The sequence below is a fragment of the Pleuronectes platessa genome, chromosome 1 (genome assembly GCF_947347685.1).
Source record: "Pleuronectes platessa chromosome 1, fPlePla1.1, whole genome shotgun sequence".
NCBI lineage: Eukaryota > Metazoa > Chordata > Actinopteri > Pleuronectiformes > Pleuronectidae > Pleuronectes > Pleuronectes platessa.
Genome location: NC_070626.1, coordinates 9136416 through 9149291, shown reverse-complemented (window position 1 = coordinate 9149291; position 12876 = coordinate 9136416). Strand labels below are relative to the sequence as shown.

The following is a 12876-nucleotide window of genomic DNA, read 5'->3' as shown; positions in this document are numbered from 1 at the left end:
ACCCATTTGTTTTGATCGTGTTGAAGCCACAAGTTTGGCATTTTGGCCAGTGCCATCTGGATTTTATGAATCTACAAGTAACAATATTGTTGAGCAGGGGGTGAGAGCTCGAGGACACTGCATGCATGCACCCATTGGACGGTATTGGCTGTCAATCACATGGTATCCGCGCCCTAATGCATACTTTACTTTATTGACTCGTAATTGAGACCATGAACTCCTTAAGAAAATGTTATAAATCAAATATGAAGAAGGGTCATTTTTTTATAGACTTCTATAGAAACTGGTTTCTCTTTCACCCGCCTGCCCCTGCTGGCCATTTGAGTGAATCAGGTTTCCTGCATTTCCAAATTGGTTTTGCTTTGTGGGCTTGAGACTACATCTATATGCATCTACCACACTGTATATAAGCAATGAGGCACCAACATTTTTAAAGCACCATTAGCAAAGCTCAACCACTCATGTAATACAGTATGTAAAATGTGTTCTGGTCTAGAGAGGCCTAGGAGATAGTGACAAACATGACTTTGAGTCTGTGCCCTGAAAATAAGCTGATTCATGTTAACTAACTTTTGAGGCAGCGAAGTTGGGTCAATGTGTGCAAAGCTGTCAGATATGTTTCTAACAGAAATACAAAAAGCATATCACACTGATCCATTCACAGTTTTTTTTTCATGTCATATGTCAACTTTTATCTTTGTCTGCATCTCTTCCTCTTTTCACGTCACTGTCCAGTTTTTAAAGGTTACATTTCTGAGACTATTATAGAAATTATAAATGAAAGTTTACAGCAGCAGTAGATTCCATCAAGATCCATGTTTGTCCCAGGCCTCTTTAAAAATGTTTCATCAAATAATTTACCACTTCATATTTACATTACATCCAACCATACTCCAGCAAAACTTGTTTGAAACAACAAGCACTTAAAGAATTCCCAGAACTTGACAATAATGATATAATTCAGACTTTTCCAAATGTGTTTTACTCATAAGTTGTCTCTCAGAGTTTCAAGGGCAATCCCCAGTTTGCTACTCAGAGAAAAACACACAGACATACTGTACATTCACACGAGTGCCAAGAAGCTGCTGTCTGCCCCTGCTTCCCACTGAGCAGATCCAGATGTTTGGATGGGTCGGGATCTGCCCCTGACCTGTCGGCGAAACCAAGAATCTGTGGAGATTCTGAAGTAGCAGGATTATGGATGACCTATAACAAACCATACTCTGTCTCTTACGGGTGCAAAAGAATACACATCCTCCTGCTGTTAGTATTTTCCTGAGGGTTCACATCCCCGTCGTCCTGATACGGGATGTCACGCAACAGACAGCCAAGAGTGTTGATACACAGGCTTCACAAACAGAGACAAGGTCATCCATCATCTGTCCCTCCTTGCTCTACATGGGGGAGGATGGTGTAATACTGCAACAGCTATCTGAGTGACACTGGGCTACACTGTGTAGGCGTTACAACCTTTCTATAAACCCAAACACTGTAGAATGAAACAGGCTTTCAATCTACCACCTACTCTATATATTCACAGACATTATGAAGGTTTTATCCCTCCTTTAACCTTTTAGTCACAAATCTGGATTTTATTTTTTTCCTTTGTGAAATCCCTTTTCACAAAGCACCAGCAACCGTGTATAAATTCCAAAGTTTTAAGTGTGTGGGATTCTGAATTGTCTGAGTCATCTTCATCACAACAACCTGTTAGACCACACAGAGTTTAAACAGACAACATGAAATTATAATAGACCCTGTACAGGAGTAGGCTACAATACTACTAAAAGTGATGCACTAGAATTCGTATGAATTCCACGTAATCGTGAGTCAGGCGGCTGGTGGGGTATTTTTTAAATCCTGGTGTGGGAAGGAAAAGTCAGCTCTGAAATGTGTAATACCAGTCGTTGACACAGCCCCCACTTTCATCTCCACCCTCCCCCTCATCGCTCATCTGGATCATATTCTCTGAAGGGAAAGTATATCAGAGCTCTATACTCACATTAGACTCAGCACAGACATATGATACACAGGGCTTCCAACATCACCGTTTAGACACCGTTTTCCGAGAGAACTCATAGAGCTAAAGTGCAGCGGCTCTGGTGTAAGTAGAGGTGTCATTGCTTTGCTCAAGATGCTTTTGATGAACCAGCTGCTGCAGGGATCACATCTATAATTTGGCTGATCTCTCTAAATGCCCTGTCTGTCTTTCACCCAGTTGAAAAATTAAGAGGAAAAAAGGGATAGTCCAACTGCGAGAAACATTGCATAATCAAAATAAAGACACAAGGACAAGAAGGTCAGGTAAGGAGGAGCTAACCAACAGCTTGGATTACTGGTGGAGCCATGTACAGTGCAGGGTTTTCCATATTATAATAAGAAAACTATGTTCTCTACTGCTCTGAGGTGAGGGGTTGTGTTATATTTCAGGGCCAATCAATTATGTGTCCATTCATTACAACGGATATAGACAGTGTGCCAGTGTAACTCTGGTATTTTACAGATATTATTTTCTGACAGAAACTCTGGCAAATGCAGGTCATTGGGTCTGTACAGATTGCCTTTCTGATAGGACATTGTCAGGGTCAGAAGTCAACACAACAACAGGAACATTTCCTGAACATTCAGGTGAGGAGTGGCGGCAGGCTGAAGCGGGGAGGAAGCAGGACATGGCATATAAGTCCCATTGTGGAAATCACTGTGTTTTTGTTTACAGCACATTGCAGATGGTTGGAGACGAAGCTACTGACTCATCCTTAATGATTAATTTGGGGTTGACAACAAAACTACAAGAATTTGGACGCATCTGCAGAATCAACGAAAGAGTCTAAAGCCACATATAGGCAGGCAGCAATCCTTAAATAGTCTACCAGTTTTTGAGTCCATCTATAGTGAGTCTTTCAGAGCTAATGAGTCTTATAGGTATTTCATTTGACCAAAAACGGATGATGAGCTCAGAAAGACTGAGATTTTTAGAAGGAGCCAAATGCTGTTACATTTTCAGATGTCTATCGAATGAGAGTATATCAGTTCAAATCCATTCACAACTCTCCACCTCAGCAGCCACAGCATCTAAGTCGTCCAGAAAATTTGGAGCCCTCAACTCATCATCATGAGTTTACTGAATGAGAAAAAAATTGCAATACATAAATAACACTGGTGAATAGTTTTGTGGGATGACAGTGTGGGACGATATTTCTACATGTGTGAAAGTGAGAGGCTCTGATCTAACAAACAGAGATGTATGACTCTTGCAAGGATGAAAGAGAATTGCACAAAACAGTATTAAATTTGCTCAACTGAAACCAATTGTTTCCTAAGGAAGGTGTCAAAATGGTTTATGGCCAGGAGGCATACCTCATGTGTCAATGACAGCACTGTAGGACTGTATTGTAACAATGTTTCTTAGGCGGTGGTTATTGTCTTACTTGGGATCTCGCGGGCTGTTTGGGCGGCTGTTGGTGCGCAGTCTGGTCTCCGTTCCCCCTAATGCCCGCTCTGATCCTGACCCTGGACTTACTCGTCTACAAAGAAATAACAAAAACGTTCACCAAAAGAGCAAACAACTCATTTCAGAACTATTTCAGTTGGAAATGGAAAGAGAACACATGAAATCTGAACACAACATACATCACTCTTATTTTCACAGTTTCCCATCTCAGGGAATCAGTGCACAGCGTGCAGCTCTACCATTAAATAAGTGAGTCACTACAGGAAACCGTAGTGAGTCAGAGGACGTCAGCTCAGTAGACGGATCTTCATATGTTACCTAGGACACACATGTGTTCACGCAGCTAAAAGACTTTGGCTACATTCATCTCAGACCACCTCAGAGTGCTCATTTGGGTGCGTTCACACATGTACTTATAACTGTTTATCTTGACAGAAGTCTGAACTGGGTCTGATGAAGCCCATTAACAAACACTTATTTGAACAGTGGCTTGAAAAATGTAAAGGAGCAAACACAATAAAATGGAGTTTCTCATTTGTGACGTGTCTGGCAGCAAATATTTAAGATAAAACTAAGATATGCCAGAGGCCCAGTAAGGCTGTATCTAGGCACAGTGGTCCTCTGAGCAAAATGCTAAGAGCTTACTGTTGATGTTAAATTTACCATGAACCAGATCTACACCACAACCAACCACAGGTACAGGGAAACAACAATTCACCGTGCAACGTAAACATGAAGTGACACCAAGCACTGGTATCTGTCATGTATTGTGTACCTTGGCTCGTCTGGAGAAGGCTCCTGTGCGAGACCATTGGTCTGGGCGGGGCTGTGGGCGGGGCTGTTCTCTGGACTCACTTCTTCTTTTGCTCCTTGTGCTGGTGGCAGCTCCAGGCAGGCCCTGATACCCTCCCACTGCTGCGCTGCATTACGGATCGCCAGACGCCGCTTCTCCTAGATGAGCGTAACACACACACACACACACAAGCTGAGGACAGAGATGGTTTCAAGAAACAGTTGTCCAGGGCAGAACACAGAGAGGATATACTAAGCTAATGGAACCTGTCTCTTTAGCTTTGGTCACAGCTAAAACTATTCCTCCTGCACTGCATCTGGTTTTAATTTGGCAGATATCAGCACCCATTAGTCTGATCTGATATTGCGTATGAATGTGTACCGCAGCATTTAATTTGAACTATGATTTCCTGCAAGGAAGAAGATTTCTCTACCTCTGCTGTCCTTTTCTCGCCAAGCTGCAGTTTCACTATGCTTTCTTATGGAATGTGCCACTCCCCGATGCAGGGGTGAGTCAGTATCAGTTCATAGTGAATCCTCTGCCCTCATGAACCCTCCGCTGCAGCATTCAATATGACATTTTCTCTACACCAGGGATTAGCAAGGAGTTCGGTTACAGAGAGACAATGCAATCTGCAGGGATCACCTCTCAGCAAAAGACACCCATGCAGCGCAGACACAGCAGGAACACACATCAATATTCATACACGCAGACACACACACACCCCCACACACACAAACGTATTACTGTAAAATAGACGCCGTCAATATCTTTGACCATTTGGACGAAATAAAGGATAATTACGAGCCATTTACCGACACAGTACCACTGTGCACTAAAGACTCTTTAACTTCATACATTAACAATGTTCCCAGATGGCTTTATGTCATGTAGATAGATTGGAAAGGTTCAAAGTTTATGACAGCATATGAAATGTGTATTCAATGTCCTGTAAATCGTTACTGTGAAAACAAATTCTGACCATGACCTAATATTTTCTCATCAAATGTTTTATGATGGGAAAGCTGAGCAAAAAAAATTTGCAGATTAGGATGTACCATTATGAAGCCAAGGAGGTTGGTTATTGTCCAAATATTTAAACAACCCTACTTCAGATTTGCCACCCTCATTATCTCAAGTTATATGGATTTGAGCAAGTTCATAAAAAAATTCCAATCCCATGTGCACATGTGGTGCTGCATCTGATGCTGTCACTAACCTGTCATAATCACTGAAAGGGTCACATGGGGGCAAAGAAAGAAGGCTGAGGATTATCTGCATGATTTTAATTTAAATTAGATTGTGCTATTTGTAAGTAGTAGTAGTAGTTGTGGATAAAATATGATGCAATATTATTGAATTGTTTTTAAATTGTATTAGACTTCTAAAAATCATCCTTCCTCTAGTGACCACTGCCTTACTTAACCATGAAAGCCACAGTGATAATGGCCTCTTGCTGTAATGGGTGTTGAATTTAAATTACATGACATTTAGCTGATGGTTAAAATAATCACTCACAAAACCTGTGTGATTATTGTGTTATCAAAGCTTGCTCTAGTACTTTCAACCTTTGCAACTCATTTTATTTTCTTTCTACTAAGAATACCTAAATTAGAAAGGTCCTTCACAGGACACTTGTTAATCTAGGGTCTGATGTACAGGCATCTCTGCTTATTTTCTGTAAATGTAAACTCAAAATCCCGGCAGACAAAGACAACAAGAAGAGATCAGAACAGAGAGGTACCTTATGAATGGTCTGCTTGTGATTCTCCCTCTTCTTCTCCTCCTCTTTCCGAGCATGCACACTAGCCATTCGCCGATCCTCGTCCTGAAACAGAGAGCCAGTGCAATCAGAGTGCCGCTCCATTCAGGAGTTATTCTGAATTACTCATGAGAAGGGGGAACCGCGAAAGACACCGTCAGAGAGACTGCTCCCTGTGTGTGGAGGCTGGGAGAAAATTCTCACAGTGGCCTGCAGCATCACACAGGATTATCTGTCTGATTTTCAGTCTCGGATCATCTGAGCCCAGCTGTTAGGGGAAAGCCAAAACTCCCAGAATGCAATGCTGCCAACACAATCTGATTGTGCCAGCGGAAAGCAATGGGGGATATTCAGCTGTCTGCGACGGGCTGGTAGAGACGACGCTTCAGCCTGATCAATAGAAACCACAATGAAAACCTCACTCGAGTAAAGGACTGATGTCAGCTGGTGGGGGGGGGGGGTTTGGAAGATCGACATGAGTTTAAATAATTTCATGAGGAGCACTGGTTCTAATGGGAAAAATGACAAGAGTGCATCCGCAAAATCGATCAATTGATAACGGTGAGGGCTTGATATCAGCAATAACAATTTCCATGTTTGGGTAGCTGCCACAAAGTTCATTAGACTGTATATACGGTGCAATATTTCCATTTGTATAATACAATTAAAACATGATTTATTTCCTATCAAATGTATTTATAGGATAGTAGATTCCTGATTGTTGTCTTTGATAAAGAAGCTCTGTGTGCTATTTGAAATGTATCTACAGCTAATGATACAATCAAATAGGATGATATGATTAATTAGTTTTAATCAATTTCATAAAATATAATTACTATAGGCCACCTGATAATAACTTTGGTCAGTTCCAGTTTACTGTATGTGCGTTGTTTTAACTTGCTCTATTTATTGTTGTAAATAATTCAAATGCTGCTGGCACATATAAATCCCTGAAGGAGACAGAAGAAAGGCATTCATTTTTTTACCACAAAGCACAACAGTACCATTGTATCTCCTAATTGGCGTTATTAACTTCATTTTTCAATTTCATTCATTAATAATTGCCAATCTTCCAGCAGTCAGGCACAGATCTTATCTCAGATCATCTGATCTCACCTCTACTGACAGTATAGTGCACACAGGGGCAGGTTTTTTCCAAATTAGTTGGAGGAGAAAATAAATCCAGATCTTCAGTGATTACAACGAGTTTTCCCCCACAGCGATATCGTGACACAGTTTAAAGAGATGGAAACTGCAGCACTCTGCTGTTTTTTCTGTTTTCAAATCAAAGCTTTGCATCTCCCTTAAGTAAACTCTCTGTTTTCAGATTTGACAGCTACAGACAGTAGTTCGTTGGGGAGATTTAATGGACCGATGGGTCGTGAAACCTGCCTGTTCCTTAAATTTCAAGTAAAAACATGAAAACTATTGAAATTGGAGTTATGAGTTTTTTTTTATTATTTCAGCAGAATGTTCTGAGGGCAAGGTATGTGGTGCTCTTTCAGATTCCTTTAAAATACAAGCTCAGACCTGGGTGCTCCCTGCTGACAGCCTCTAAAAGCAGGGAGATATGCACTGTATCACTTTGTTGACATAGTGTATAATAAAAGATGACTCCACATTTATATATAGACACATTGTTTTTATGGATCTGACATGCATTATGTGTTTTAAAGGCTTTGGTCATATCTCAGTTTAGTCACTGACACATTTTTTCCTTTAATATGCAACCAAAAGCATGATAATTGCTATGCCAATGACAGAGAACAAGGAATAAAGAGTACATCGTCATCACAATGTACAGGAGCTTGGCGATGCCCCACTGACAGTGAATGGGAGGCTGCCTCTGAGGAATTATTTAATTTGTTTTGACCTGTGAAATCATAAGAACATTTGTTTTCAGTGACATATTAATTACATCAACTATAACAATATACAGAGCCAGACATCTGCCTCTATTGCTCATATGCAGCATGATGAAAACTGTCACATCACATCATGGTCGCCCTTAGCAGTTGTGTGATCACTGTATTTAAAGTGCAGAAATAAAAAATATCTGGAAGCAAGTTCAACTAAGTTTACAAGAACCTCTAAACCTACCATCCGTATAGTAATTAGAACCCATTGGCCAGTTTTCCTCTTGTAAACACACAGACACAGTTAATCAATTGGGTCTTACTGTGATACGCTTCATGTCCAGCTGTCTCAGATGAAGCACACAGCGCAGGACGGCCTGCTTGTACCATGTCTTCAGGGCTACAGGATTCCCATCCAGGGTGAGCTCGGAAAGGGAGCGCAACTCTCCGACGCAGGCTAGCTGATCAAAACTGGAAACAAAGAAAGAACATTTTAAATGAGACTTTTTTTCCAAAAGGAAGAGGCTTGACAGTGATAGAGAGGCACGCTGACCTAAATAAGTACTGGGAAGCTTGAGTCATCCCCTGGGTAAGTCAAGCGAGACAACTTCCCCCATTTCCTCAGATTGTTAAACTTTCAATCTTGGCTTTTACCGACAGAATTAAGCCAAGCTAAAACAAGTAGTAGTAGTATTTTGAAAGCACACTGGCAGCCTGACATCACTCAGGAGGCAACGAAGACAGATCCGCTACACTGCTGATATCAGCCTTTGGCAAAAGGAGGCATGAAAAAGCACAGTCATGCTATGTCAGGCGGTGGAGATATTTGTATTGCTAATTTGGGATAATAAATTTGATGAATCATTTGCTTGGATCTTCTACACTGCACCGTGCCTGAACCTAGCCAGAGGTTTGTTTGGATGCCCAAGAGGCCCGAATATTAACCTTTGCTGAACTATTAAAACAAGTAAAACCATCAGGGGACAATGTTGTAGCTCCAACAAATAGAGAGCAAATATTCACAATTCAAATATCATTAGGGGAGTCATTGGATGTTTTGTTTTCCTATCTTCAGGGTTTTGCAGGTTTCAATAAGTAGAATGTAAGACTTTTTTAAACCGTAATGAATGCAATTCATAAACTCTTTTCAGGTATAGCTGATATGAAGGAATATCAGATATCCAGGAGTTTAACCAAAATTAAAGATAAGATAAAGTAGAAGTCAAGGCAGAAGGGAATCCGTCGTCTTAACCACAGACGAGCTGAGGGTACGGTGATGAGTTCTGATCAGGGTGTTTGGAGGCTCACTTATCAGTTCTTAAGTAGTTCCATTACAGAGTGCTAATACCTGTATCATTTAGAAATTCCCGAATTCAGACTGTACATAATGCCAAAACACACAAAAACACACAAAAAAAGTACAGTCAGACCTTCTTCTGCAATATAATGTAGGGTGGAAATACTATTATAGGTCTAACACATCCAGTAACCTAGATCAATGTATTTGTTATATGTTTGTTTTAGTTAAGCTTTATTTTGGATTCCTAGGGCCATATGTGTATCAAAATAAAATACAAATAAATAAATTAAAAACTACAACAAAAAATATGAACACAATCATCACACGTACACATAGGGATTAAAAACACGTATAGACAAGTTGAGTAGTGTCGTCTCAGTTCAGGTGCTTATGACCACGCTTTTTGAGTCAGTTAAACGAAACATTAAATTATGCATAAAGTTCCTCAGCAAAGCATGAGGGAGTCTTTAGCCACAACCGTGTGGCTTGCATTTATGCACTTGTTATTAATTCCCATGCATGTTTCATAAGTTTTTTCAATAAAGATTAATTACACTCCATTACACCAAAAGTGATGGGGCTGTGTTTTCTACAGCGCTTATGAGACTTCTTGAGAGATCCAAAAGGTGCATCTCATACATATTTGCATTCATCACTGTCACTGATGCCTCTGGGAATTGTTAGTCCATGAGAATTGTTGAATAGTAATACAAATTCTCTCCACACCAGTCACTGGACACTATCAGAGGTCCAATGAAAAGTGAATTACAGTGTGTGTTTGTGTGTGTGTGTGTGTGTGTGTGTGTGTGTGTGTGTGTGTGTGTGTGTGTGTGTGTGTGTGTGTGTGTGTGTGTGTGTGTGTGTGTGTGTGTGTGTGTGTGTGTGTGTGTGTGTGTGTGTGTGTGTGTGTGTGTGTGGTCAAAAACTGTGTCGCCTCCAACTTCATCTATAGCGGCACTACAACTCCTGCATCTGTTATTTACTGATTCACATCAGTTCTTTTCTACCGTCAAGCAGTTTAAATAAAAAATGCAATGTCATAGTGAGGGAAAAAATACAACATCCTCGACTGACCGAACTCACTGCACCAAGTAAACGCATGTGGGCTGTCCCTCTACCTAGCAACAGAGCACAAGTCTTCTCCTATCAGCATTGACTAGTTTAAAAAAGGTACCAGGCTTCTATGCTGCCATTTAGACCATAAATTCAAAAGAGAAGCTATTATTAACATTACACTTATTAATTGTACAATACTACGAATAAAACAATACAATATTATTTTATTTTTTTATAAATATAGTGTACCAGGAAGAAGCCGTCGCTGTGTAATGATCTGAGAAGTTTTAGAATCTAAACTAATAATTTTTTGTAGATTTTTTTTATCAGAGTTCTCTCTGTGACAGCGTTTCAGATACTGAACCATACACTATAACAACAGGGCTGTGTTTGAACGTCAGGTCAGATCTATCATGGCACCAAGTTACTACGCTCAAGGAGGCTTATGAACAGTCTCACCCTGAATCCTACACAGGTCCCTCGTCCAGCTTTATTCACTGAGATGTCTATCCTGCTTTAATACGTTACCTCTATGACGTTTCTTTTTCTTGGATCAGAGAGACAAGGAAGCTAACAGAGAGATAAATGCGAAAAAGTATGTCAGGCAGGTCTATGTTCGCACTGTGGAACAAAACCGAGCTCTCATCTCTTCATCCTATCCACCCTTATCCAGCAGTGCTGCTCCTGAACTCACTCACCCCTCTAATCTCCCTTTAATTTCCTGTGGAAATTAACCACCTTCACCTTGTCCTTCCTTTGCGTTGTCTGCATAACTTTAACAAAATAGTCACACCCATTTCTTAGGTTACAGCATGTTAATTACTAATAACAAAGAACATTTCCAGGATGTTCTTTTCTAGGTTACAGACACTGCCCACTAAAGCGAACCTGTGCGTGTCACTGCATGTTTCAGTGTGTGTGTGTGTGTGTGTGTGTGTGTGTGTGTGTGTGTGTGTGTGTGTGTGTGTGTGTGTGTGTGTGTGTGTGTGTGTGTGTGTGTGTGTGTGTGTGTGTGTGTGTGTGTGTGTGTGTGTTCTGCATGCGTTTTGTTGGCCAGGCCCAGCCAGGAGCCAAGGGAGGGGGACGTGGCACTGTCCAGCCACCATCCCTGTCCCTGCACTGTGGGCAGGAGGGAGTTAAGTGCTGTAAGCTCTTACCTGGTGATGTTGTTGCAGCTGAGAAAGAGGCGCTGCAAGCAGGGCAGGCGGTCCACCTCTGTCTAGAAAGAGAAGGAGAAAGAGGGAGAGGGGAGAGATAGATGTGGAGGGATGTGAAAAGGTGGATGCAAAGAGGGCACTGCATCGTCACTGTCGTCAGAGCTCTGTATCCCTCTCCATTCCCTCAGTCACCTTGCAGCTCTCAGTACCAGCATACAGCATCCCCATCCACCCTGCGCATGCACACACATACACACACATAGAGCATGCTGCCTTGTCTCCACATGGAGAGGAGGGGCAGGGGAGAGAGAGTGTGTGTGAGAGAAAGGGGGAAGGGAGGGAGAGCAGAGCCTGTGCTGCGCTAATGCAGAGATCCCCTGCTGCAGGAGGCTGACTCGCGAAGCTCACTGATACACATATACATACAGATGAACGCCCACTAGCTGCTGTACCTCGTCTCCCAAGAACAATGGTGAGGATGAGATGGAAACTGGCTGGGGTTGGGGTCGTTTCTTTGTCGCAGCATCAACATCAATGCAGCACTTATTGAGGGGTAGGGGGCGATGAGCAGCAGCTGGCCAGCTGGCAGGCTACGGGGCAGACACATGGGTGTGGGCAGTGTCCCCACCCAGATGACTTCAGCTAATCAGATGGCAGTGTGAGGGAGATCATGTTAGGTAGTTTCAAGGTCTGTGCTGCGTGTGCATCTGTGTGTGTGGCCAGTGATGCACATGGAAGCAGAGAGGACACGCCCAGCAGCAGCCTGAAGGAGCTGCGTCGACATCCGCCCATATCGCAGCCACCGCCCCACAGCCTGGTTCAGCGCTGTTGCCAGCCTCGATTAAAATTGGATATTGGCTTAGCATTTAGGCTATGCTAGCTTCTCTGCAGAGAACAGTAGCAGTGTAACATTAGTCACACAAGTGCAACAAAGCCAATCCACACATCCAGTTACTCATCCTAGCACCCAACTTGCTGACTGTTGATGGAATGATCATTGATGGAAAGAGCCATTGGTGTTTCAGTGTTTGAAGTTTGACCTTTGGAATTAATGTGATTAGATCATTATAGCTGATGAAATAAAGATAAATCAATTAAATTAAATATCTTATAACAAGCCAGAACAGATTGAATTGTGTGTTCTTTTCAATGTGTTATTCACTATAGCCTACAACCACTGTGTAGATTTTATTTCCGAAGATTAAATGAGGAGATTGATACCAGTCTTTGGTGAGTGGTGAAAATGCAAACAAAAGCTAGTTAGCTTAGCATAAATAGTGTAAAAGGGGGTGGAAAAAAGCTAGCATGGCTTTGGCCAAAGCTAACAAAATCTGCTTCGCACCTTTAAACCAATCAACACATTACAGAGGAATATGTTGGCTAGACGCAGGCACTAACAAAGGAAACATGTCTCAAATTTAGAAGATTAGCGATAAGCTAACAGTGAGACTGCCTAAAGCCAGAGCTTAATGCCAGTATGACTAATAAATTGAGAGTTACC

At 41.7% G+C, this 12876-nt stretch overlaps 1 protein-coding gene across 1 annotated transcript in view; it reads right to left on the bottom strand.

Moving 5' to 3' along the window:
- The window catches only part of LOC128438618 (leucine-rich repeat-containing protein 49), a 36118-nt gene that overhangs the window by 11680 nt on the left and 11562 nt on the right, over nt 1-12876 (bottom strand). The window contains exons 9-13 of the mRNA XM_053421231.1: nt 11376-11437; nt 8186-8333; nt 5989-6072; nt 4227-4402; nt 3429-3524 (exon numbers count right to left, since the gene is read on the bottom strand). Of these exons, the coding sequence (XP_053277206.1) occupies nt 3429-3524; nt 4227-4402; nt 5989-6072; nt 8186-8333; nt 11376-11437 (566 nt within the window). The remainder of the gene's footprint in view (nt 1-3428; nt 3525-4226; nt 4403-5988; nt 6073-8185; nt 8334-11375; nt 11438-12876) is intronic.